Source organism: Pseudoliparis swirei, chromosome 5, assembly GCF_029220125.1.
Source record: "Pseudoliparis swirei isolate HS2019 ecotype Mariana Trench chromosome 5, NWPU_hadal_v1, whole genome shotgun sequence".
Classification (NCBI taxonomy): Eukaryota; Metazoa; Chordata; class Actinopteri; order Perciformes; family Liparidae; genus Pseudoliparis; species Pseudoliparis swirei.
In genome coordinates this window covers 22,524,481-22,552,398 of record NC_079392.1, presented here as the reverse complement: position 1 = coordinate 22,552,398, position 27,918 = coordinate 22,524,481, and the positions used below count along the sequence as shown (strand labels likewise).

Sequence of the window (27,918 nt, the reverse complement as noted above, 5' to 3'; positions counted from 1 at the left end):
TGTGTGTCTGCAATGAAGCAACTTCGCCGGATGTTTTCTCTGACATGATGTTTTTCCAGTGGCTGTTTATTTACCTGAGAAAACCGGATGTAACGTTTGACTACACACTGCAACTTCTGACTGTAACAAGTCACTTTCATCACACTCTGTTCAATATTAACACCATTGTGTGTGTGTGTGTGTGTGTGTGTGTGTCGGAGAAAATCCTCTCCTCAAAACCAGTCATGTTTTATACATGACTGATTCTTATTCCTCGATCACACACACACACACACACACACACACATACACACACACATACACACACACACGCGCGCGTGCTCTGCATAACTGTTACACATTTATTATAGTTTGACCTTTGCTCCGTTGCCGTCAAATGTCTCCGAGCTGAGAGCTGACTCAGTAACTGTTTGGAGGCATCCGCACATTCACACAACTGGACTTGTAAATACACGTACACACACGTACACACATGTACACACATGCTGCTATTCTGTTGTCTTCAATGTCTTTTTTATATGTATCCTGTTATTTGTTAATTGGTAAATTCCATGTATGTAGGATGAGAGTGAAACCGGAGTCAAATTCCACGTATGTGCACACATACATGGCACATAAAGCTAAATTCTGATTCTGATTAACGCAGCAACAACAACAAAAATGAAATAAAAAGAGTGTGTGTCCCGTTTGACTAACACAGGGCCGACTGAACGACTCAGAGACGTATTTAACGAGAAGGAAGTGACTCGAACGAGCTTCAGGGACCAAATGCAGAGAAGTTTAACAAGAACGAGAGTTGAAATGTGTCTGAAGATTCAAAGAAGGCAGCGTGAGTCATCCATGAGGCCCAAAGTGCATCCATCATGGAACATGCCTGCTATTGTGAGTCATTCTTAGAACTTCTTCCACAACATCCTCCTTTCTATCGCAGCTTTCCTGTCTTTCTTTCACAGTCAAACTCTCTTTAGTCAGTGGGTAGTTTTTATTTTTTTATTTTTACGGGTGGGGTGGGCCACGGAGTTATAACTCCTCCCCTCCCGGCATGGATGAATGTAGGGGGTGAGAGAGAAGGAGGGAGAAGGCGAAAGAGAGAGAGAGAGACAATAGACTTTAATCACTCATGTGGTTGAGAGCTGCCGGCCAGCAGAGTTCCGTGCGGTGGGGGAGAAACAGGAAGGGAGCCGACTGAGGGGGGAGAACTTGAGAGGAGGAGAGTTATCATTGGTGACACCTCTGAGCCGAAGACAAGTCCAGTCTACAAACCCAGACGAAGAGGAGAGGAGCTGACCAGGTGACCCTTAAACCCACATTGCTCCCGATCCCACCGGAGAAGTCTCCGTCCACGCTGCCGTCCAGACTGGAGTATGTCCTGCGGTCGCTGTCCCCCCCGCCGCCACTGACCCGGGCGGTCGGCATGATCTCCCACTGCCCTCTGAGCACGCTGCTGCCCTGGCCCGCGGGCCCCGGCCACCAGTACTCAGACCTGGACTGCAGCTTACTGCCGGAGGGGGAGGGAGGTGTCGCCCTGCAGAGGTACCAGCTTCGCTCCCCGGAGAGCAGCCCCCGCCACTGGGTGAGTCCAGAATGATTGCGTCTGTCTTGGTTTGAAATCTACTTGTTTTTTTTGTTTTTTATATATACGTATGTATATATCTGGGAAGCACAGGTACCTCCAGTCCTGTGTGTGACCGCGCGGCAGACGTCGGCCTGTTGCGTGACCTTCCTGCGCCTCCTGTTGTTTGGTGTTCAGAGGCTCGGGGGCAGTTTCAAGGATGGGAACCGTGAAGTGCAACGAAAACACGAGAGAGAAAAGAAGCGTGGAATTAATAACAGATAAAGATGTGCGGAGAGGAGCCGAGACGCTCCTCCAAGGTCTGTCGGCCGGCCGTCTGCGGTGATTGCGAGGAATGGGGGAGATAATAATACAAGTAATCATAATAATAATAATAAGGAATTCTCTCAGAGACACAAAGGTGTCACAGCCATTGTGGTGGTCACCCTGGTAGTGACCCATCCTGCAACCAGTGATCCACACTTCCATAAAACAACAGTGTAAAAGCACAGGAAGTGGCTCACATGGAAACCGAATCAAAAACATGCACGACTTATTGCGTCGAGTCAAAGATCAATCGGCGACATTTCTCAATGTTTTTCATTTTCAGTTCCTCTGTGTGACCTTGACTCACCGTTTCATGCGATAAGTGGACCAACTCGACGGTGACCTTTGGTGGCGCAGACAGGAGGACGGCTGACCTCTCGTTTAAAAGCTGTAATTCACTGCATAACGATGCAGGATGCACACTTTTGCTGAGTGGACACAGAGTTCACAGGAGAAGCATGACTCACTTTACTGCACAACCCAATCCCCTGAATGACTTTAATGTGCGTCGGCCGACCCAACTGTGGCTCGCGTTACACTTGGTGTTTATTTACCTCTTTTAAGTCGGTCCGAGAGGCCGCGGATTCCTCCCGTCGCCGTGATTCCCAGAACATGACCTGCGGCGACGGCTTATTCCGACGTAGCTGCGGCTAACTGTTTGCACGTGCGCACGTGTGGTGTTGACGATGAAGTTGAAAATAGTTTTTTTTCTCGGTGTTTCACATCTGGCACGTTGAGATCTAGCGAGTCGGGAGGATGGGGTCAGAAAACCAGGCCCCGCTGAAGCGTCCTTGAGCAAGACACTGAACCCCAGATCCTCACGGGTGGAGTAATCACCCCCCCCCCCCACCTCCCAAATAGGAGCGCGGCATAGTTGTTTAGCACCTTTTTTTCTTACTGTGGTCTATTGTGTGGTAATGGTGGTCTCCTTTGTGTCTCTCTGTAGTTGTTTTGTGTAACTTTGTCATTATTTTTCTTTTTGTCACTTTTATTGTCTGTGACAAATTTGCCCTTTTTAGTCTTTGTGGTTGCCTTTTTGTAGTTTTTCTGTCTCTTTATAGTTTTTCTGTCTCTTTGTAGTTTTTCTGTGTCTCTTTGTAGTTATTCTGTCTCTTTGTAGTTTTTCTGTGTCTCTTTGTAGTTATTCTTTCTCTTTGTAGTTATTCTGTGTCTCTTTGTAGTTATTCTTTCTCTTTGTAGTTATTCTGTCTCTTTGTAGTTTTTCTGTGTCTCTTTGTAGTTATTCTTTCTCTTTGTAGTTATTCTGTCTCTTTGTAGTTATTCTTTCTCTTTGTAGTTATTCTGTCTCTTTGTTGTCTTTCTGTCTCTTTGTAGTTATTCTGTCTTTTTGTAGTTATTCTGTCTCTTTGTAGTTATTCTGTGTCTCTTTGTAGTTATTCTGTATCTTTGTAGTTATTCTGTCTCTTTGTAGTTATTCTGTGTCTCTTTGTAGTTATTCTGTCTCTTTGTAGTTATTCTGTCTCTCTGTAGTTATTCTGTGTCTCTTTGTAGTTATTTTGTGTCTCTTTGTAGTTATTCTGTCTCTTTGTACTTATTCTGTCTCTTTGTAGTTTTTCTGTGTCTCTTTGTAGTTATTCTGTCTCTTTGTAGTTATTCTGTGTCTTTTTGTAGTTTTTCTGTGTCTCTTTGTAGTTATTCTGTCTCTTTGTAGTTTTTCTGTGTCTCTTTGTAGTTTTTCTGTGTCTCTTTGTAGTTATTTTGTGTCTCTTTGTAGTTATTCTGTCTCTTTGTAGTTATTCTGTGTCTCTCCGTGGTAGATGTGTCTCTTCTCATGGTCGTTGCAAGTCTCCTTGTGGACTCCGTCCCCCCTGCCATCCAGATCTTTGTCTTTTTGCATTCTGTAGTCCTTGTCCGTGTTTGTCTCTTTGAGTGACACTATGTAGGTGACGGTCACTTTGGGCCCCTGGGCCTGGGCCCTGTAACCCTTCCATGCACCTGCTGCAGCACTGATACTCTGTTACAGCGAAAAGTAAACCCAATCCCCCCAAAACTCCATTATCATGACTATGAAAATAACAAAATGTCTCTCCCACCGTGCTGCAAGACCCTCCTCCTCCTCGCTCGCTATCTGACATCCTGGTTGACGTGTCCTCCCGTCTCACAGCCCTGTTTCCTCCAATTGTTTTCCCGACTGGAGGGTCGCTTGCATAAGCCGGGCACTCTCTGTGGATGCTGCCGGCCGGAGAGAGACTCAGCTTATACACCCAAGATCGGCATGTCGGAAACTCACCCGGTGCGTGACTGTTCTTGACAGTCTTCACTCGTGTTTGCCCTCACATTTTTGGAAAGAAGGCAACAGGGGTGGCAATATAGAGGATTGAATGCCTCCAATAAAGTTAGAATAAACTAAAACCATCAGTGGGTAATCATAGAGCTCCCAGCGTGACGGGTAGATGGCTTCTTGAGATAAAAAGCCATAAATGCACGCCCTGGCCTCGTGTCGTTTTGTCATACCAACAGCTGGCTCTGCTGCTGTCAGGTGTGTCTTTCTGTCCCTGTCAGTGGACATGTTATGAAACCATGCCCGTCATAAACGGAGCAACGGAATATAATTATGACCTCGCGGTGCGTTTAAAGGCAGTCGGGTCCACAGGTCAGGTCAGCGCTGAGGTGTCGCTCCCTAAAGGAAGTTCACTGAGTTCAATTTCAGTTTCAATTGAGTTTATTTGTATAGCCCTTTTTCACAAATTAGAAATTTGTCTCAGAGGGCTTTACAATCTGTACACATAGACATCCCAGTCCCAAAACCTCACATCGGATCAGGAGAAACTCCCAAACAACCCTTCACGGGGGAAAAGGGAAGAAACCTTCAGGAGAGAACTGAGGAGGAGGAGACTCCCACAGGAACACACACCATGTTCAGGAAGATGGAGCAACTGAAAGAATAAACAATGCATCTTATTACCCGGATGCTGCAAGATCAAGCGTCACAAGCGGGAATAACGAAAGGACTCGACCGGGTTTGACCCCGGGTTGCAGAGAAGTGAGAGTGTCGACGAGTCGTTTATCGCACGACATTTTACACTCCAGAAGTCCTCTTGTGTTCTTTTACTCTCTCTCTCTCTCTCTCTCTCTCTCTCTCTCTCTCTCTCTCTCTCTCAGTGGTAATGCAACGCAGTGAAACCTGCAGGCCGATCAATCAAAACTCCACCTCTCACCTGTTTGGCTTATAATAACCGTGCAGGGTCGAGTTCAATCACCTCAGCGGGTCATTTGCTGGAGAAGCAGAAGTGATTTCAAAAAAGGAAAACGGGGGACAGAGGAAGTTGGGGGGGGGGGGGCAGATAATTCCGATGAGACCGCGTTTTCCATTGAAAAGAATGAAGAAAGCTGAGTCGACACTCCTCCTTCCTCTTTCTTGTCTTCCTGAACAGAGAAGTGCACGTTTCCTGATCAGTGACGTCTCAGTGTTTCCTCGAGTCGTGCTCATCGCTCGTCGCGTGTTTTGAGGATCCACTCAGCGATTCACTCGTCCGGCTGAGACCAGTTCTGACCCAGTAAACACTCGGCTGACCCTCAGTGTGTCAAGTGGTCCCGTTGCCCGCGGCACTCCGGAGGGTAATCATGTGATCTTGGGCCTAATGAGGTCACATGATAGAAGTGGTGTGAAAAGTCAATACCGCGGGCGTCTCAGCACGCCACAGGAGCAGCTCGCTCAACACATCGCGCCGTATGCAGGTGGGAGGGTGTTTTGTGACGACGTGTGTGTTTAGGTGTGTGTTGGTAGGAGGCAGAGGGTGACGTGTGCACCGGCACCCTCTTAGGGTGGGTTTGTTTTCATGGTTTGCAGCTTTGTGACACAATTCTCGTTTTTCCCACTCAGGCAGGGCTTTCAGTGTTAGCCAGGACGCATGACTGGGATCAAGCTGGCATTGTGGTGTGTGTGTGTGTGTGTGGCATGAGGCCGCCGGTGCATGTTAATGATAAGACCGTATGTCAGCAGTTTGCTGACTAACACCGGCCGAGGTCCAACATTAAGACAAACAAAGCAATGGCCGCCTCTAACTTTAGAACAGGAAGCACATCCTGTATTTGTTTAAGTGAAACAGACGGCTATATTTTGAAGGCAGACCAAAACCGTACACAAATTTGATTACGTTTTTTACATAAACATGTAAACATTTCACATTTGGGTCGGGCGCGCTCGTCCACCGCCTCTTTTTGTGAGCATCGCTGACGCACTTTCATTTCCCCTCAGGCACATGCTCCACACTTTGATTCTACACAAACAGCGTAAAAAACCTTAAAATAACACAAACAAGTTATTTATTTTTCACAGTTCAGTCAGAACCAAGTCGTCTGCGTAGTTTCTCTGGTGTGATTTGGGTCCTTTTGTCGTTGTCAGTGTGCGCCGGGCTTCATTGGTGCTGTGTGCTGTTTTTGTTGACAACTGTGTGACAACATGAATATATCTGCCCGGCAACAGATGGTCCATCTCTCATTAGGAGGGAGGGGTCAGACAGACAACCGAGCCAGTCCAGACCGATTCATTCGAGGCTTAGCAGGGCTTAGATGTTGGGGGGTTGGGGCCCCGTGAAGGGGGTGTGTGTGTGTGTGTGTGTGTGTACGCTGGGAATTTATCATAACTCTTCTAAATGCAGAGACATCTGAAAGTACCTTCACTCCCAGCATACCGTCTGAGTCATCGTAGCTCCAGAGAGGATTATCTTCTCTTTAGTTGCAAGGTCCAGCTGACACCAAATGGAGGCTGCTGGGGAAAACTACAATCTTTTTTTAAAGTCTCTTTTCACAATTTTCTAATTGCCTCCACATCGCTGTGCATTAATAGCCTTCAGCAGGTTGAGTGCGAGTGAAACTCTGAGCGAACTTTCCTTGAAGTTTTCTCTTAGCTTGCCGGGTCAGCTGTGAGGAGGAGGAGGAGGAGGAGGCTCGCTCTGACGCTCTGGACATTACTGGAAACGAATGATGTCACCCATCGAGAGAGAGAGGGGGGGGGGGGAGAGGGGGGAGAGAGCGCTCAACAACAGCCAGGACAATAGATCTGAGGGGAGTAAAAGAGGCATGATATAAGAGAAAAGAGAGAGAGAGAAGACGGGGCTTTAATGTGGCGGTTTGAACAAAGGGTTCGGTTGAGCGAGGACGAGGCCGAGAGAGAAGAGGGATGAGAGGAGGGCGGCCATGTCCTTATCCGACTGTGTGTTTTTATGGCTGCTCTCATGGATCCACACGCACTCGTCGGCTGATCCCTCGACCCATTAATTACCTTTCAAATAACCCCGGTGCACTTACTGACCCCCCCCCCGTCTTCACTGCTCTCGAATGACCAATCGAAGCTCCTCTGATGGTCTCACTCTCAGGTTTTTTTATTGAGTTAGAGCAGATCTCCCGCGCCATAAATCCAACCCTCTCGGGTTTTGTTGCTCCGGCCCTGGCTTGGCTCAAGTCCTCTGCTGACTCTGGATAAACACAGCGGTTTATGAACTCTGCCGTCTGCTGGCCAGTATGCTTTGGAAACACAAACCCCACCGACCGCACACACACACACACACACACCAGCACACACACACACACACTGTGTGTGCGTATACACGTACATAATACGAGAAGAATGTACAGACAACGACGGAGCAAAAATGTACCGACACATTTGGTCCAGTTACGGTGGCCGGAAAGATTCTCTCCCTTTAAAAAAAAAAAATCTGTTTTCACACGATGACTTTCCACAGGAAAAGAAAAGAAAACAGGGCCTCACTTTTCCGGTGTGAAATCACTCCTTCTCTGGAAGCCGGTACTCGATGGTCCTGTTACCTCACGCTTGTCTCTCGGGCCCGGTGTGGATCTTCTCAGTTTCTGGCTGTACTGTGAACTCCCCCCCAATCTGTCTCCGTCTCTCCCTCTCACACTCACAGTAGAGATAATGTCCTTTCAAGTTAATCTCAACAGTGTCCTACATTTTCTCCGATTCATGGCTTTCTTATCTTGGGTGTAAACACACATGCTGCCCAAGACCCCCCCCCCCCTCCCCTCCAAAAACTCCATTATTGCCCCCTTTTTTTTCTCTTTCTTTTCTTCCTCTCCCAGCATTTGAGTTTCCTCGTCTGTTCCCGCTGCTCTATCTAACTTGCTTCAGGAATCCCCCCCCACCCTGTTTTCCTCCTTTCGTCTCAGGGCCCGAGAATCAGGAGGCAGGAAGTGGGAGATTTCCTGGAATGTGCGTTCTTTTCCCCACAGCGGTGCAATAACAGTGCGAAAGCGGCGCTCCTCCTCCTGTTTTTGTCCCCTCTCCGTCTGCTCTGGAGCTCCCTTTGTTGAAGAGGAGAGGAAGAGCTCAATAAAAGCAGGAACCAAGTCGGAAAAAACTGCTGTGCCCACGTCAAAGGGCGTAATTACGTCGTCATCATTATTGTCTTCCTCGAGAAAGGCCGGTGTTACGGTGCACGGAGACCTTCGGCGATATTTGATATTCTTTTGGAAATATTGCAACACGGAGACGCCGTTCACATCCATCACGTTACCTGGAAACGGACAATCTGAGAGGATTTCCATTTAATGTGACTTTATACTTCTACTCAGAGGGACGTTTTTAATACATTTACTTTCTGACAGTTGCTCTGCTATAGTTGCTAGTTCCTTCAAAGACAGTAAACTACAAAACAATGAAATAATGTACATGTGAGGAACCCTTCCTCTCCACGTCATTTCCGGTAATGTTCAGCATTCATATAGCTTGAATGTAACAGTCACTGCCTCCGGTGAAGAAACAGTCCTCACATTAACCCTACAAAACACAAACTTCTCATATTTACACTTTGCTTTTCAGACTGAATATGCAAATTAGACAGAAGGCATCCTTCTCATCTCACGATGGGCACAATGAGCCAATCAGTGTTGGTCCCAACATGTCAAACTCTTTCCTTAACTTGCCCTAAAGGACCAAAATACCTAAAAACAGAATGCCTCCTAGGCCTACGGGCCTCCTCGGATGCATCCTATGAGAATACTTATACTACAGTAGGATACATTCATGCATCTGGACTCCAGAGAAGACATCTTTAATATATATATTTTTTTTAACTGCACCGCCCCGATCTGCTTCATCCATCAGACGTAGGAGCAGCGGTCACATTTTGGCCAAACGTGTTGTTTGCGTTCAGATGTGACATCATTCCCACTGTGAGACCCACAGAGCGATCCCCCCGGGGCCGAGCCGGGGGTCGCGTGGGGTCGCGACCTTCCCACTGCCCCTGTGGGCTTCCCAGAGCCCCAGAGACCCGGGTGGATGCTGGGGCAGCTCGGCCTGGGAACTGGAGCCCGGCCAGATATGCAGAGGAGGAGACCTGATAAAAACATATGATTAACACACACGCGGAGGGAACACTGACGACTGATGATGCCTCGTGTGTGTGTGTGGGTGGGGGGGAGACACTCACCGTCACTGTTCGACAGCCAGTGATGCTGAGTGTGACGTTGGGGTTACGTGTCGGTGTTATGGGAGCCGGAGAAGTGGGCATATCTCATTCATACACACACACACACACACACACTACTAAGGCCACGACACGTCTTGCCGTTTCACCCACGGACCCAGATGACAATGACCCTCGTGACCTTCCCTCTGTCTCGTGACTCAAGGATCAGGAGTTTCGTGGTTTCATCGTCCCGAGGAGGAAACGCTCGGCCCACCGCTCGCTCACGCGTGACGGATGTCTACGTACAAAAAGAAGCCCTCACATCGCCGCCGCTCCATTCACATCTTCCAGTCGACTCACACGAGTGGGCTGTTTGAGTACGTGCGCAGCAGCAGGCCCGCTCACAGCGGAACAGTGCGCCCATTCTCACACTCGGCCCATTCTCCTCTCCCGGCGCCGACAATGCACAGTGCCGGTGACGGCATCCCCGCGGCCTTCCTCGTATTGTCCCACGCGAGGAGCCGTGACGGCGACGCGCTTCATCCACTCGGACGGCAGAATGTGGATGTGAACTTTGCGGCGATCTACATGGGAAACACGCCTTGTGTTTACAGGTACACACACAGCTCGGTGGACCGGAGACAGGAAGGCAGAGCAGAGTTCTGTGGTGATGGAAAGAAGCTTCTCATTTGCCGACAGATGGTTACGATAGACTTATGTTGACATTGATAATATTGTCGGAAAGAACAGAAATCAATAAACAATGCAAAATGATAGCCGGGGGAGATTAGCCAAATTAATGGACAACAAATGACACCCAACTCTCCCACAGGATAGGGGAGAGGTGAAGGGGGGAAAATATATTTATTGTGAGGACCAGAGAAGAAGAAATGAAGGGGGAAGGACTTTTGATCTTGAACTTCACAGATACACAATTTACATCTAGCGTTCCGGAGGCCTTTCTAGTCAGATATTATACAGCCTTTAACTTAATATATGTTGTGTATAGTTACAGAGGAAATACTTTACATTATCAAAGAGCTCGGCATCTCGGCTCCTAGCATCAGACACCGGAATCTTTGATCAATTGCTGTGGTTGAATTGCATTGTGGGTAATGCACTCCCAGGACTTTGACGGGGTAAAAATAATTTCTATCCATGGTTCTAGATTTATTTGTTTCATTGGTAGACTGGCTTCACTGTTCATGCCCAGATCCCTTCTTATGTAACGTGACTCCAGGTGATGAGGGACAACACGTCATATAAAGGAGGTGTCTCCCAGAGTTATGGTCTTTTTATAGTAATATTCCCTCTGTTAATGGCTTCCATACCTCCACTCAAGAAAACACTGTCTGAAAAAGGGAATATTGCCCTAATATTGCAATATTGCACTAAACACAGACTTTACAGCGACACTGCCAACCGACTTGACTCCTGAAGCCAAATAGTTGGCACAGTAACATTTTTCCACAGTGCAATTAGGAGTGAAAAAAAGCACCCAATATTAACATATATTTCTTAAATCCTGTTTTCTTATTCATAACAAGCTAAAACAATACACAACAAAAAGAAGAATACCAATAAAACACTGTACATAGCCATCTGCATACAGAATCAGGATTACGGTATATAAATCACTATATTTTTTATATTTTCATTTCTTTTATTATTTAAATTCATAAATGTAATATGCCTTGTTATTTTATTTTATTGTCTTGTATATTTGTGTTTTGCTGCTGCGTCAATAAATGTCCCCCTGGGGATGAATAAAGTGAATAAATCTAATCTATAAACCCATTATAACAATATTTTACGAGTATTATGAATTTCTCTAGAAAGAGATTTATTGTTTATTGCGTAAATAGAAATCACAAGCCTGCGTCTGAGCGCGCTGCAGTCAGAATGATGGAGGTCAGGAAAGAAGGAAGGGGGAGGAGCTTCAACGGGACTGTTGTGAGTGCAAAGAGGCGGAGCTCCGTCATTCAGTAGAAGAGGGGAAGGCTGGCTGACAGGCAGGAGAGGACGAGCTGGAGTTTGGAGTTGGAGAAAGTGTGCGCTCGCTGCAGGAGAAGATCTTTGTTTCGGCGTGGATCTGGGATTGGATTAAAAAAACAGAGGAACGCCTCTTCTTCTTCTTCTTCTTCTTCTTCTTTTTCTTTTTCTGCTTCTTCCCTTGGCGGATTACACCCGAGCTCTGATGCTGTCCCCGGATCATGAAAGAAACGCTCACCATGAAATTCGCCTGGAAAAGTAAAATGGTAACAACATCAACCAAAACAACAACAACAACAAAAAAGACCCTCTCGTGCTTTCCCACCCTGTGCGCTCTGTTTGTTTTGTGGCTTTTGAAGCGAGGGGGAGCGGGAGGGAGAGGGAAAGGAGGAGAGGGGTGGGGGGGGGGAGAAAAGGAGGGGGTGTTTTGTAGGCTTGGGAAAGTAGTGGATAAAGGGGAGAGGAGGAGGAGGAGGAGGAACCGTTGGACATTGAGTTTTAATTGTTTCGGCCGGGCTTTAAATCCAGGTTAACCTTCATCGTCGGTGCGTAAAGATGTCGCGCGAAGTTTGGATGAGGTTGAGATCATGTAAAAAAAAAAAAAGAAGAGAAGAAGAAACCCCATGCTGACTGCGCCAGAATATGAACTCGATCCGTTAGCTCTGCCTCCCTGGTGGTGGATGTGAACACTTTTGTTTGGGGGTGAAACCGAGAGGGAACAATTGACGAGGCCCCCGGGGCCATCGCGCTCTCTCCTCGGGTCCCAGCTGCGACCAGGCGAGGACAACACAAAAGCCAACCAGATCATCCCCAAACATTGAACTGTTGTTGTTGTTGCTGTTGTTATCTTGGGACTATTGTTTCACACGCAGCTGATAGGCAGATTGGCACTATTCAAGCAGAGATAAGGCGCTATTTGCTCTTCTTGGTAAACTCTGTGCACCTTGTGTGCATCTTCTCGGTGAAGGACCCGACTTAGTGCAGAGAGTAAACAACTGTTTACACCTTACCCCGGGGCCCTCTCGATATACTGTGCTCTCTGTAAACACATCCTTATCTGCTGTGTAATGTTGTTAAGTAGAACTCTCCCAGTGACAATCGGTTCCTACGCTGCTGGAACTTTGTCTCTCCATAAGACCCACAACTTGGTGCACAAAGCCAGCAGAGACGTTCTTTTTTTGTTTTTCCTTTTTTGTAAAAGCCCTGCTCTCCAAAAGCATCTCCAGCTCTGTGGCTCACAAAAAGCAGGCTGTGTGTGTGTGTGTGTGTGTGTGTGTGTATAGACTGTGAGCTCAGCATCCCGGGCAGCAGGGAAGAGAGCTCTCGCTATTGTTTTGGGAGTTGTATGGACTGCATGACTCATGCGCTGATGTATTTATCTGTCTCTGAGCCAGCAGCTGCTAAACGGAGAGAGAGAAAGAGAGTGAGAGAGAGAGATGTGCACAAACTGGGGTTGCTGACCTCAAGACAAGATGCTGAACCGGGCATGTCGACATGTGTCAGACCAGTGGGGCTTTCTGACGTCCAACAACACAGACATGCTTACTGGTTTCATCGGCCAGAGCCAGTTAAGATCCCCTCTTCTTCTTTTTATGGGAGGGGTGGGGGGGGGGGCTTTCTTTTCATTTCAGCATCACATGTTTCTGTTCAACCCCCGAACACGTCCCAGTCACGGCTGAGTGCCGCCCCGGCCTCCAGGACCGTCCATTGAGCCGGCTAACGGCGGCTTTGACCTCTCGTGACCTCTTTTCTGGCGGCCTCTCAGTGTGGCCGCCGCCATTCAGCCGCGTGAATGAAAAGTGGGGACGAGTTAAAGTGATCTTGGCGACCCGCCGTGTGTGTGTGTGTGTGTGTGATGAGGACTCGGTCATTATACTGCAAGCGTAGGGTGTTTATATTCGGCCCGGCCGTCTCTGTTGTCGTCTCCGTCTCCTTCATGTGTTGACGTATCTCTCTCTCTTGTCCCTGAGCAGGAGTTTTGTATTTTTGATGTCACTCTGTTAGTTTGTGTCCGCTATTTACGACCAGAGGCCAGAAGACAAAGTGGATTTGGAGCGAGATCTATTTGCTGATTTAAGTGTTGTTGTGCTCTCTGGGCTCGTGTAATTACTCGAGACATATCGGCACGTCTCGTTTTATAACGCCGGGGGGGGGGGGGGGGTTGTTTGCGAGAGTCTGTCCCTTCGGGCTCTTATCTCCAGCTTTTCCGAGGCCTCCAGCGAAGCAGTCCATCTCTGACTTCACCTCGGAGAGAGAAGGGGGGGGGGGGACACGGTGAAAGAGATGGATGGGGAATAAAAGAGGGAGTAAAAGAGGAGGAGGAGGCTGCAGCGGTGGTGGGGTTGGTGGGAGTCGGTCATTCTCGATGTTTTCCTGCACGTTAGTCCTTCTTTTCCATAAATTGTTGGAGGAATTTGCTTGTGTTTCTTTTGTTGTTGTTTTTCTTCTTCTCCCGATGCGTCCTTCTGCTTTTCTCAGAGATGTTTCCAAAAAGCATTTCAGTTTGCCATTTTTCTAAAACTGTTGCAATGCCACTCAGTGAGTTAGTGTCCTTGTCTTTCTCCTGGAAGTCTTCTAACACGTGCCCCCCCCCTTACTCTCTCCAATGCAGAGCTCAGTGCAGGACTGGGGGGAGGAAGTCGAGGAAGGAGCCATCTACAACGTGACACTGAAGAGGGTTCAGATCCAGCAGGCGGCCAACAAGGGGGCGAGATGGCTCGGGGTGAGTCGGCCCGTCCGACGTCTGTCAGAACCACAGCCGACGGAGCTTTTAGTATCAAAGAAAGAAACCGTCGGAGAAACAGATTCCACGAATGAAAACCCGATGCTGCTTTTTTCTCTCCTCCTTTTTCTTTTTCCACTCCTCTTAACCTGTCGCTCTGCAGGAAATGTGAGCTGCTGATTTATACCCGAGGTGGAATAGTCTCTGCCTTTTTTGGGGGGGATTTATCGAATAGTAGATTGTGTTGTAAAAGCAAACTTGCTCATCATAAAAAAAACAGAACCTAATCTCTATTGTTCGAAGCCAATAGCGGGGCGTCTCTCCGTCTCTGGGCTCTGTTGCTTTAACATCGGAGCTATGAACCTCCCGGTTTAGACGACACCTTTTAGCCGCCTGTTGCAGATCAACAGTTCCACCAGGCCTGGACTGTTTCGCCGGAGCATGTGATTTCCTGACTTTACCGACCGCCAACGAAACGTCTCGCAACAATGTTTATATAAATGCTGGTATGACCCCAGAAAGAAAAGGGAAGACGGTGGGGGTATTAGAGGCTTTCCCTTGAGTTGTGCATTTTTCCACTGCATATGAAGCCTGTGCTGTTTATATCGCCATAATAAGATGTTACACAGTGTGTCATTATGCAGCACAGAAGGGCCAATTAGGTCTTTAGTTCCTCTTGTGTGTTTCCTATTGAAGGAATGCAGAGATTACAGATGCCTTTTTGTTTGCAGGAAGGAAAACGAATCCAGATATTGTGTTATTAGTGAGTTAGTTAGTACCACTGGTGTCTCTTTGTGCTGACATGGTGGAATGGGGGGGGGGGGGGTTTAGCCACATAATGGATAACAGCTCTGAGGCTTTAAGAGCGTATTGATGTATTAACGGCATGAGCTGCCAACTGTATTCCTCCAGCTAATTAAAACAACACGGGTGCTTTTTACACAGTGCCGTCTATTGAGTGGAGCAGAATGCAGAGCGATCTCCATCGGGGCGTTATTATTTACCATAAACAGCCAATTGTCAGCGAATAACAACAATTACTGTTCATTGGTGGGATTCAGAGGGGGGTCAGAGGGGGGTGTTTACAGCCCGTGAGGCCCCAATTCGGTTGTAACTTCAGTTCCACTTGATTGTGAGTTGTAAAGCCCGTGTGTGTGTGTGTGTGTGTGTGTGTGGGGGGGGGGGGGGGGTCACCTCACAGAGATGCGTAATGGCGTTTTTTGGTCATTAAATGGAAGTGGTGGGAGAAGTTGGCTGCCTCGCTGTCCTCCTCTCAGTCTGCAGGGGCCGGGGTGGGAGGGGCCTGTCGTGATTAAAAACAGATTGGAGCACTTCCTGTTGTGGCGCGCTGACTTCACCACGGTCTCTCTTTCTTTCCTCCTCCTCCTCCTCCTCCTCCTCCTCCTCCTCCTCCTCTACTCTCTCCCCCGGCCGGTTTTTGTAACCCCCATCACTCCGCTTCCCCGCAGACACAATGGTCGGACACATCTGGAGATATCAGAATTAAATATAGGGTTATGATCCCACCCCCCCCTCCCGTTTCCTGCCTCCAGCTTTCGTCTTCTGGTGGATTGTTTTCCACTCCTGTGATTTCCACATGTCAAAGCTCAAGGACCTGACTCGAGCGTTAATCCGCGGCGCGTTCAAAGCGAAGAGAAGCGCCGGGAGCTCACGCGGGGCTTGTGTTGTGTTCAGGCGGAGGGCGACCGCCTGCCTCCCGGCCACACGGTGAGCCAGCTGGAGACCTGCAAGATCCGAAGCATCCGCGCCGGAACTCTGGAGCGTCTGGTGGAGACGTTGCTGACGGCGTTCGGAGACAACGACCTCACGTACACCTCCATCTTCCTCTCCACCTACAGAGCCTTCGCCAGCACCACGACCGTCCTGCAGCTGCTGCTCGACAGGTGGGGGCCGGAGTGTTGCAAAGGGCCACATCGTACATACATACATCAGGGGCGTCAGACTCCTGCTCACCGCGGGCCTCATCAGCATCATGGCCTCTTAACCCTCCTGTTACCTTTAGGGTCAATTTGACCCCATTCAATGTTTAACGTCGGCTGTTTTTCACTGTGTCAAACATATAAGAATTATCAACTTTTTTATTTATTTAAAGGGCTATTTAGGTAGTCAACAAACAAACATAAAGTACCTGACACTTAAACTTGGGAATCAATATTAATTCTAATAATTTTCTGGAGGTTTTAATTGCTGCGGTCAAATTGACCCCGAGGGTAAAATATGTTAGTAAATGTAAAGGTAACAGGAGGGTTAAAGGGCCGGTATAACTGAAACATAAATGTATAAACTACTCCCGAGCATATTGTTAAATAACTCTCTTTGTATTTGATTATTGTTTATTTGAGTGTAGAACTATGGTACGTAAGACCATTTCTCTAATATTATAATATAAATCCATTTGATTTGAAACCTGGAAAATATAAGCACAGGATATTTTTCTTAAATTTCTTTAAGAAAAGGTGATCGTGTGTCTTTGAAGCCGTCACGGGCCACATAAAATGACGTGGCGGGCCGCATTTGGCCCGCCGGCCTTGTGTTTGACACCTGTGCTATACATGCATCGACACTACCGTTCAAAAGTTTGGCGTCAACCTGACAGATTTGTGTTTTTTACATGAAAACTCACTTTCATTCATCAAATGAATAGAAAATATAGTCAAGACATTGACAAGGTTAGAAATAATGAATTTGATTTGAAATATTAATTCTGTTCTTCAAACTTTGAGCTCAAAGGAAGGCCCGTTATAGAGCTTCTCTCACCAGCATAACTGTTTTCAGCTGTGCTAACATAACGTCACCAGGGTTTTCTAACCCTCCGTTCGTCTTCTAAGGCGATGAGCAAACACAATGTGCCATTAGAACACTGGAGATGGGCCTCTATACGCCTGTGTAGAGATTTCATTAAAAAACAGACGTTTCCACCTAGAATAGTCATTCACCACATTAACAGTGTATAGAGTGAATTTCTGATTCATTTCATGTTATCTTCATTAAAAAAACATGCTTTTCTCAGCGACCCCAAACTTTTGAACGGTAGTGCACATTTGAGTGGTTGTGAACGGACCCTCTGCTTACTCTCCGCTGCAGGTACGGACACGGGGAGGAAGTTGAGCAAGACGCAGGCAAATGCAAAGGCTCTGAAAGCAGCGGCGCCATCAGAAGGTACGCTCCTCATCTCTTCCTCATGGACGGCTTTCAATACATACCATGTGTCTCCATCACACCCGGCCTTCTGTCCTCGCCTGCTCTCCCAACGCTGTAATTTAATTTAATTTGTCATTAGTATTGTGTATGCATATATGTTATACATATACATACATATTTACCTTCGCATTGAAAATGCCGGAAGGTTATGTTTTGATCGCCGTGTATTTATTTATTTATTTATTTATTAGTATGCGTGTTATTCGCAAAACTCAAAAAGTATTGAACCGAATCGCATGAAATTTGGTGGGATGATTGTTTATTATCCGGGGACGAGTTGATGAGATTTTGGGATCGATCGGGTTAAAGGTCAAAGGTCATGAACAGGTCAAAATCTTTCGCAGAACTCAAAAAGTATTGAACCGAATCGCATGAAATTTGGTGGGATGATTGTTTATTATCCGGGGACCAGTTGATTAGATTTTGGGATCGATCGGGTCAAAGGTCAAGGTCAAAGGTCATGAACAGGTAAAAATGTTCTTGAATCGCATGACATTTGGTGGGATGATTGGTTATTATCCGGGGACCATTTGATTAGATTTTGGGATCAATTGGGTCAAAGGTCAAGGTCGTGGAAAGGTCAAACTCTTTTTTTACCATAGCACGATACATTTTTGTCCAATTGGCATGCAACTAATGCCAAAATGTTCATAATTCAATGCCCAATCTTGTGATATGCGAAGGTATGCGCTCTACCGAGTGCCCATTCTAGTTTATTTTAGATTTTACTTTGTATACTCCTATATCTTTCATCCCTGTTTTTTATATTTTATTTTTTATTCTTGTGTGTTTAGTTTATTGGTGCTGCTACTGTGACGACAAATTTCCCCTTGGGGATTAATAAAGTATATATCTATCTATCTAATCTTTCCTCAGGGCCTTGGCGTCCATCCTGCGCGCCTGGTTGGACCAGTGTCCCGAAGACTTCCAGCAGCCCCCGGACTACCCGTGTCTCCACAAGCTGACGGACTACCTGCGCAGGACGCTGCCGGGCTCGGAGGCTCTCCGACGGGCGCAGGGTCTGCTGGAGCAGCTGCGCGGTCAGGCCAGCGCGGACGAGTCGGACGGTAACTCGCGGCGGCGTCCGTTTCCCGACTCGCCGTTTCACGCGTGATGTTTTATCGTCCACTCACATGGATTTTTTTTTTCTTTTTTTCCCCGCTTTCAGTTGGCTTCCACGGAAACAGTTCTTTCTGCCTGGGGGAAGAGGAGGAAGTGGAGATCGAGCTCCAGGAGGACTTCATGTCGTTCGACGCCGACCTCTTGGCTGAGCAGCTGACCTACATGGACGCGGTAAGTGGGGGGGAGATGTTAAGGGGACGCGGTGTTTCCTCTTCTTCTTCGGCGGTGTACTAACGTTCCCAGTCCTGTCCTTGCGCGTCCAGCTGCTGTTCAAAAAGGTGGTGCCCCACCAGTGCCTGGGCTCGGTTTGGTCTCAGAGGGACAAGAAGCACAACAAGCACAGCGCCCCCACCGTGCGCGCCACCATCACGCAGTTCAACGCCGTGGCGGCCTGCGTGGTCAGCACGGTGCTGAAGCACCGGCAGGTCAGGCCGCACGTCAGAGCGCGGGTCATCCAGCGCTGGATAGACATCGCTCAGGTTGGCAGAAACACACACACACAGACACACACACACGGGTTCATCTATACGCCCCGTCGTGACTCTCCTCGTCTTCCGACAGGAGTGTCGGATACGCAAGAACTTCTCGTCCCTGCGAGCCATCGTCTCCGCGCTGCAGTCCAACCCTCTGTACCGGCTGAAGAGGGCCTGGGCCTGTGTGCACAAGTAAGTCTTGAGAAGCGCCGTCGTGGCAGAACTCGGCAGCATTTCTGAGACGTTCCCTCCTGAGCTCACCTGAACCTGCGCGTCACACAGAGACAGCATGCAGACGTTTGAGGAACTGTCGGACATCTTCTCCGATCACAACAACTACCTGACCAGCAGAGAGCTCCTGATGAGGGTGAGCTCTCACTTCGACTTTTATTTCAAGCTCCCGGATTGTACAATGTACGTTTTTCTGGTATTTTTTTGTTTTTATTTCAAATAATAAAGCAGCTGGGGACTATGTAAACAATGTGAAAGTGCCAAAGCAGTCAATTCATGGAGAAATGCACACGGCCCATATTCAGAAACTGTGTCTTTTTTATAATGAGCTTTAACGGGCTTATAACTGGCTTTTTTGGAAGTGGGACTGAAAGAGAATGGCGCTAAAGCTGATCTTTTTAGAGAGAGGATGTATACAAGTAAATTCCAGGAGATGGTCTGTAAAAAAAAAAAAAAATCTGTTTTTATTACATTAAAACTTTGAGTAGAAACATCAAAATTCAAAGTAGGAATCAGAAAATGAACATAAATGTCCCCTTTAATATCTGAGGGAACAGTGGAATTATGAAGTAGTACATTTAGTACCCTTGTTTAAAAGTGGGTAGATGTACACTACCGTTCAAAAGTTTGGGGTCATCCAGACAATTTTGTGTCTTCCATGAAAACTCACTTTTATTTATCAAATGAATTGAAAATTGAATAGAAAATATAGTCAAGACATTGACAAGGTTAGAAATAATGATTAATATTTGAAGTATTAATTTTGTTCTTCAAACTTCAAGCTCAAAGGAAGGCCAGTTGTATAGCTTATATCACCAGCATAACTGTTTTCAGCTGTGCTAACATAATTGCACAAGGGTTTTCTAATCAGATATTAGTCTTCTAAGGCGATTAGCAAACACAATGTACCATTAGAACACTGGAGTGATAGTTGATGGAAATGGGCCTCTATACACCTATGGAGATATTTCATTAGAAACCAGACACTTCCACCTAGAATAGTCATTTACCACATTAACAATGTATAGTGTGTATTTTTGATTAATGTTATCTTTATTGAAAAAACAGTGCTTTTCTTTGAAAAATAATGACATTTCTAAGTGACCCCAAACTTTTGAACGGTAGTGTAGGTCGACATAAGCCTTCTTCTTCTTATCTAAAAAATCTTTTGAAATCCTTCTCTCACTGGGGAGAATCTGTAGAACTGAAGCTGTATTTGTGTTCACAGGAAGGCACTTCAAAGTTCGCCAGTCTGGAGAGTTGTGCCAAGGAGCACCAGAAACGCACCCACAAGAGACTCCAGCTGCAGAAGGAAATGGTGAGCGAACAAAAACCCGCCTGACCACGAGCGTCTGTGACCAATGCCGGACGAATGGAGAGCTCAAACCCAGCGTCAGAAATGTGCTGTGAAGTGAGTTCTGGCCTCTCCGGCGGGACGCGGCCACGTGCTGAGCTTTGTTTACTCGGTGGACTCTGCGCATTAAGCCTTTGTTGTATTTTATTCAAAACCCCACCTGTAAATCACGAGTGTGAATTAGTCTGCGGCTTCATTGTGCTCGTCCTTTCAAAGTATTTCTTTAAACACGTGTGTTTCTCCGCAGGGAGCCATGCAAGGAACGATACCGTACTTAGGGACCTTCCTCACGGACCTGACCATGCTGGACACGGCCCTGCCCGACCTGGTCGAGGTAAGAGGAAGCCAGAACCACCTGGTGTGTGTGTGTGTGTGTTATCTGAGAGCACGTGTCTGTGACCCATCTGAGAATCTATCGGTGTAATAACCGCCGTAAGTTTCCATGAGTGCGTGAGGAATGTTCCATGTCTCTGTTGTTGGAGCGCTCCACTAAAGATGTTTGCCTAAGCGGCCATTTGGGTATGCGGTGATGTCCGCGGTCTGACCGCGTGTCCTGTTGTCCTGTTGTGTCCTCGGCAGGGCGGACTGAACAACTTCGAGAAGAGACGCAGGGTGAGTGCAGCTCCAAGCGACTCCCATCTCAACGCTGTTGCGCCGCCATCGCATCCTGTCTGACCGTCTCTCTCTGACCGTCTCTCTGACCGTCTCTCTCTCTGACCGTCTCTCTCTGACCGTCTCTCTCTCTGACCTTCTCTCTCTCTGACCTTCTCTCTCTCTGACCGTCTCTCTCTCTGACCGTCTCTCTGACCTTCTCTCTCTCTGACCGTCTCTCTCTCTCTGACCGTCTCTCTCTGACCGTCTCTCTCTCTCTGACCGTCTCTCTCTAACCGTCTCTCTCTGACCGTCTCTCTGACCGTCTCTCTGACCGTCTCTCTCTCTGACCGTCTCTCTCTCTGACCGTCTCTCTGACCGTCTCTCTGACCGTCTCTCTCTGACCATCTCTCTCTCTGACCGTCTCTCTGACCGTCTCTCTGACCGTCTCTCTCTCTGACCGTCTCTCTCTCTGACCGTCTCTCTGACCGTCTCTCTGACCGTCTCTCTCTGACCATCTCTCTCTCTGACCGTCTCTCTGACCGTCTCTCTGACCGTCTCTCTCTGACCATCTCTCTCTCTGACCGTCTCTCTCTCTGACCTTCTCTCTCTCTGACCGTCTCTCTGACCTTCTCTCTCTCTGACCTTCTCTCTCTCTGACCGTCTCTCTCTCTGACCGTCTCTCTCTCTGACCGTCTCTCTCTCTGACCGTCTCTCTCTGACCGTCTCTCTCTCTGACCGTCTCTCTCTGACCGTCTCTCTCTGACCGTCTCTCTCTCTGACCTTCCCTCTCTCTGACCGTCTCTCTGACCGTCTCTCTCTCTGACCGTCTCTCTGACCGTCTCTCTGACCGTCTCTCTCTCTGACCGTCTCTCTCTGACCGTCTCTCTCTGACCGTCTCTCTCTCTAACCGTCTCTCTCTCTGACCGTCTCTCTCTCTGACCGTCTCTCTGACCTTCTCTCTCTCTGACCGTCTCTCTCTGACCGCCCCTCTCTGACCGTCCCTCTCCGTCTCTGCAGGAGTTCGAGGTGATCGCTCAGATCAAGCTGCTCCAGTCGGCCTGCAACAGCTACTGTCTGAGCCCGGAGCCGGCCTTCCTCCGCTGGTTCAAGAGCCAGCTCCAGCTCAGTGAGGAGGAGAGGTACACTGCGTCACATGTCCTCCGGTCCAGAACCAGCACATTATTGCTGGCGGTCATGGTCTGCTGGACCTATTGTCCACAATCAGACAACAGAAGCTTCTTCGGGTCCTTTCTCCTCGCCGCTCTCTGCTCTTCTGATGTCGCGTCTTCCCTCCCTTACTGATCAATTGTACTTATTGCTTTTGACCTGTGAACTCTCTTCTCTCCCTCCGTCTCTTTCCCTCTCTTACTCAGGAATTCATTGGTTCTAAAAAACAACCAAAAAAACCAATACCCCCCCCCCCCCAGACACATGCTTTGTTTTATGATGACTTGGCTTTATTATCGGTGTTCTCTCGTGCAGCTACGCCTTGTCCTGCGAGATCGAAGGCCTCGGTGACAGCAGCCCGACCTTCCCCAAACCTCGGAAAAGCATGGTGAAGAGACTCAGCCTGTGAGTACATCCAGGAAACAAAGAGGGCAATTAAGTATTGTCACACTGTCATATTTTAAACAGCGGGTTGCTGTGACCCATTTTGTTTTACGACCCAATCAGCAACTTTTCCTCTCGGCAGGCTGTTTCTTGGAGCGGACTCCAGCGCGGCCAGTTCTCCAGTCAGAGAGACGCCGCGCTCGCCCCCTACTGGCAGCTCGGGGGAGAGCTTGGACTCGGTCAGCGTGTCCTCCAGTGACTCCAGCAGCCCGTCGGACAGCGAGGGTCTCACCCCGACCCACGCCGCCCACTCCCAGCTCAACAAGGTGCGCTGCAGCGCCACAGAGAAGGTGCTGATGCTGGTCATACCGTGTGAAGCTCATTGGTTTGGGGAATTGTTGTTACTAATCTATCCTTTGGCCCCTCTCCTTGACACCTTTCCCCAAATATCTAAAAAAGCAAAACATGTCATACTTTTGAAGTGGTACAATTCACTTTGCTGTGAATGACTAAAATTGCACGAAATAAGTTGCAGTTGTACGATTCAAACCTCATATGTTAATGATAATTTATTAAAGCCACAAAACACAAAGTGGAAATTGTAACTTATTGAAAATAAAAGCAAATGATTTGTCCTCTTGATTAAACCATTTTTATATTTAATCCTGTCTGACATGATCCTACTAGAGAATTATTGCACACAAAAGCCATTCTTATATTATTATTATTATTATTAATGAATTATTATTTGTAATAGTATTATATCCTTTGAAAAATATTTATTTTTGTAAATAATTCTTATTAGGGATAAATAAAATAATATAACATACAACTGTGGGATGACACCTCCATTATTCTCCCCAAAATCCTTAAACCTTCTACACTCCCCTCTATTAATTGTCATACAGTCCCTTAGGCAACATGTTTATTAGAAAAACAATGTTTGCATGTTCCCCTTTGTTCCACTCCCGTTTCCCCTGACCTCTAGCAGCTGCACGTGAATGACCTCAGATGAGGGTTCACTGCATCCCCGTCCTAACTTCTGCTTCTCTGTTTTCTCTCAGCTATCAGAATCCTCCTCTTGTAATTCGCTCCACTCCATGGACACCAGCTCGTCGACAGCCAGCGTCTCCGTGACCCCCGCGTCCCCCCCGCTCCCCGGGCCCCGCTGCGCCCACAGGCGCTCCCGCTCTCTCACGCCCGTGCCCCCCAGCACCCCGAGCCAAACCCCGGCCTACAACACGCAGGCCCAGGACGCGTGCATCGTCCGAGTGAGCCTGGAGCAGGGCAACGGGAACCTCTACAAGAGCATCCTGGTAAATGAACAGACACGCGTGTGTTCCCGCTTTGAGCCGGATGCTCCGACATTGTCGACGTAGATACGTGAGAAATGTCCTTTGTCTTTTCCCTGAAATAGTTGACCAATCAAGACAAGACTCCGGCGGTCATTTCTAGAGCCATGGCGAAGCACAACCTGGAGGTGGAGCCAGAGGAGGGATACGAGCTGGTACAAGTCATCTCTGAGGAGAGAGGTAAACACATTGTTATGTATGCATGTATGCATGCATGTATGTATGTATGCATGTATGCATGTATGTATGCATGTATGTACGCATGTATGTATGTATGTATGCAGGTATGGATGCATATATGCATGTATGGATGCATGTATGGATGCATGTATGTATGTATGTATGCATGTATGTATGTATGCATGTATGTATGCATGTATGTATGTTGCATGGATGCATGCATGTATGGATGCATGTATGTATGTATGTTTGCATGTATGGATGCATGTATGTATGTATGGATGCATGTATGTATGTATGGATGCATGTATGGATGTATGTATGTTTGTTTGCATGCATGTATGCATGTATGTATGTATGTATGTATGGATGCATGTATGGATGTATGTTTGCATGCATGTATGTATGTATGGATGCATGTATGTATGTTTGCATGGATGCATGTATGTTTGCATGTATGGATGCATGTATGTATGTTTGCATGGATGCATGTATGTATGCATGGATGCATGTATGTATGTTTGCATGGATGCATGTATGTATGTTTGCATGGATGTATGTATGCATGTATGGATGCATGTATGTATGTTTGCATGGATGTATGCATGTATGTATGTTTGCATGCATGTATGTATGCATGTATGCATGTATGCCTTTCTCATTATTCAGACCTACACTCTTTCCAAAAATAGTCCCACAGTCAGATGCACACAGGAAGCAGAAGCTGTTGCGGTTGTAAAACTACCCTCAGTGTTTTCAATGCAGCATTTCAATTCCTGTCATCTTTTCCACTGATCAGCTGTTTTTCAAACCCCAGTGACCCGTGTGTAATGTCTGTATCGAGTTCAAACCATACTCACAATGTCCGCTTTCTCTCCGCCCTCCTTTTTTGTATTTCCCTTTTCTTTTTTTTAAAGAACTGGTGATCCCGGACAACGCCAACGTCTTTTACGCCATGAACACCACCGCCAACTACGACTTCCTGCTGCGGCTGCGAGGCTCGGCGAGCCGGGCGAGCCGGCCGGTCCAGCTGCGGAGCCGCTGCAGCTCCACTCTCCCCCGCGCCCAGCACCGCTCCAGCCTGTCGCTGAGACTCAGCAAGGTCACGCTGTGACCCCCACCCCCCCCACCCCCCGGGGGACCCCAGCGGGTTTGCCCCTGAAACCACTAATCCAGGGTCACACGGGGGCACAGACTTGATGGATTGATCGGATTTCAGATGAAGAAGCTGGAGGGACGCACGGACAAGGAGCTCTGGAGACTTTATTTTTACGAGCTCCGCCATCATTAATATGGAGCGTGGGTGTGTAGCGTGACCGGCTGCTGTGCCAGTGAGGCGTGACTTTTTTTTTCCGACGAGTGACCCCTGTGACAGAGTGAAACAGCGGCCCCTAGTGGCCCCAGCAGGTTTTTGCACATGTTTAGGGGAGCGGCCAAACTCCGGTTCTCCAGCAGTATTCTGACGGTGGATGATGGACTTCTGTGTGTAGCGGAATATTCACTTTAGTGGTTCTAGAAGTGTGACGAATGCAGAAAGAGGAGAGCGATGGTGGAATAGAAGGAGAAGTGGACCGAGTGTCCGGTCCTGTTGCCTTTTTACCGACGAATGAATGAATGAATGAATGGACCTCTGATAGTATTTCTGAATGATATTAATTGATTAATTGATTGACAGGAGCTGTGATGTCATTGTTTTTCGCTAGTCGGGCATGTTTACCTGTCGTGTGTGTGTGTGTGTGTGTGTGTGTGTGTGTGTGTGTGTGTGTGTGTGTGTGTGTGTGTGTGTGTGTGTGTGTGTGTGTGTGTGTGTGTGTGTGTGTGTTCGGCCCCTCATGTGGCGAGCTGTGTGACGAATGTTCGAAGCATTCTGATTGGTTCCCTCACTTGGTTTTAACAACGGCCTAAACCCGCCCTATCGTCGGGGTTTAGAGATGACGTGTGGTGCTTCTTTCTTATCCAGAAAGATGTTCCATTACTTCCTTTCATTTTCATACTTGTTTTTTTATATTTTAAATAAATAAATAAACTAATTAATAAATAATAAATGAATTGATGAGCAGGGATGGGGGAAGAAACTGATCTATACTCTGTACCTCTGTATATGACCTATAGAGCTGCACTTGTCAGTGGGTAGGAGATGTGATGTGAATATAAAAGAGTGACCGAGCCGCTCTGTAAGTGCCCCCCCCCCCCCCCTCTTCACTTAATGAGTTGCTATTTTTGTTTTTGTAATTGTTGCTCTTTTTATATATATACATGTTTTCTTAAACTCCAATTCAAACCGGACACGTGTGCCAGATTGGAGAACGATGAAGTCGATGTTAACGAATTCAGAGGGTCATTTAAATTTGTTAAAAGACGTCGGTGCCATAATTTGACTGTTTGAAGAGGAACTCGTTGCCGAGGCGACGCGTCACTTCATTGCACCAAGGCCAAAACCGCCATCTTGGCTTCACCCGTCACATCACAGCGGCCACAGATAAACACTCCCTCTGAGCCTCTTTTTATTATTTTTTATGACTCTTTAGTTATTATCCACACCGTCGCGCCAATTTGTCCAACCGGGTTAATGTTCCTCGGTGGAGGTTACGCTCCCACTGGGAGAACTGGTCCTCGGTTATGGACTGGTGTTAATGGTCCAGTCGGGCCGATCATTTGTCTCCATGCAGCACTTCACTCCTCAAATGTTCCCCATAAATCGCCCTCAGTTCCCGGGTTCTTCACTGCCAAAGACTTTTACTCTACCTGAATAAATAAATTATTATCATTGTTATGGCGGTTGTGTGTTTCTGATTCCCTCTCGCTCCGATTTCCTAATGAGGAACTTTACGATTATTATAGTTGTGTCTAAACTTGTTGTATTTCTCCATATTTCAGAGCACATCGAGGGGACTACACAAACAACTGTCCACCGTCAATGAATCATGCATCTGTGGCGGGGCCTTAACCCTCCTGTTACCTTCACATTTACTGACATATTTTACCCTCGGGGTCAATTTGACCCCAGCAATTAAAACATCCGGAGAATTATTAGAATTAATATTGTTTCCCAAGTTTAAGTGTGAGGTACTTTATGTTTGTTTGTTGACTACCTAAATAGCCCTTTAAATATATAAAAAAGTTGATACTTCTTATATGTTTGACACAGTGAAAAACAGCCTGGGGTCAAATTGACCCCAAAGAACACCGACATTAAACATTGAATGGGGTCAAATTGACCCTAAAGGTAACAGGAGGGTTAAGGGAGGGGGGGATGAAAGGGAACCAACAATGCCACCTGGGGACCTCCACCCCAAGAAATATGAGTTTAACCCAAATATATAAATTGAGAAGTGTTAAGGACACAGATTTGTTCCCGATATTTGGCCAGTTTAGTCAAATAAACCAGAAGTTTATGACAGGAAATGAAAATAATCGAACAAAAATCAATTAAAAGCCAAAACATGCAGAAGTAATTAACCATGCACAACTAGTAAGAACAAGCATAATGGAGACAGCTAAACAAATGATAAACAGACCAAACGGTAACTCCATGCTGCAAAATAAAAGGTTGAGACGACTTCCCCACGACACATCCGTCTATATGTGTTGCCCTTGCTCTGTGACAACACGCTCACTCCTTTTAAGGGAGGACACGATCAAGAGAAAGGACCCGGGCCGCTCTGGACTGAGCCCAACTCCTTTGTGCTGAGTGGAAGACATTTCTGCTGAGTAGAATGCAGCAGTCACGACCTTCCCTTCCCCGAAGAGGGGTCAAACACTTTATCCAGGAAAACAAAGACTAACTTTAGGGGAAATACATTTCTCTTCCAGGCAGGGGCAGTTGTAGGATTCAAGGAAAGGGGGGGGGGGGGC

General features: G+C 47.3%; 1 protein-coding gene across 4 annotated transcripts; it reads left to right on the top strand.

Annotated features, from left to right (window-relative positions):
- Nucleotides 1-1,003: 1,003 nt before the first annotated feature.
- On the top strand, nt 1,004-26,836 carry rgl1 (ral guanine nucleotide dissociation stimulator-like 1). Of its 4 annotated transcripts, none has more exons than XM_056414299.1 (18): nt 1,004-1,573; nt 13,874-13,984; nt 15,680-15,888; nt 17,090-17,164; nt 18,083-18,273; nt 18,375-18,499; nt 18,592-18,807; nt 18,890-18,993; nt 19,084-19,168; nt 20,261-20,350; nt 20,634-20,720; nt 20,966-20,998; nt 21,998-22,119; nt 22,463-22,552; nt 22,674-22,881; nt 23,596-23,847; nt 23,949-24,063; nt 24,981-26,836. In XM_056414299.1, the coding sequence occupies exons 1-18, from the start codon at nt 1,415-1,417 to the stop codon at nt 25,175-25,177; spliced, it is 2,469 nt and encodes an 822-aa protein (XP_056270274.1). In that variant the 5' UTR covers nt 1,004-1,414; the 3' UTR covers nt 25,178-26,836. The 4 variants fall into 4 exon arrangements, with proteins under 4 accessions (XP_056270274.1, XP_056270276.1, XP_056270277.1 ...); XM_056414301.1 differs by having other exon boundaries at nt 1,005-1,573; nt 22,674-22,857; XM_056414302.1 differs by lacking the exon at nt 1,004-1,573 and adding an exon at nt 11,171-11,528.
- Nucleotides 26,837-27,918: the final 1,082 nt, after the last annotated feature.

Excerpts from the sequence above, each read along its gene's own strand:
- rgl1 (XM_056414299.1), top strand. The coding sequence starts at position 1,415 with ATGATCTCCCACTGCCCTCTGAGCACGCTGCTGCCCTGGCCCGCGGGC. Across the intron at positions 22,120-22,462 it reads CAGCTCAGTGAGGAGGAGAG|CTACGCCTTGTCCTGCGAGA; the intron begins GTACACTGCGTC and ends TCTCTCGTGCAG. Across the intron at positions 23,848-23,948 it reads ACCTCTACAAGAGCATCCTG|TTGACCAATCAAGACAAGAC; the intron begins GTAAATGAACAG and ends TCCCTGAAATAG.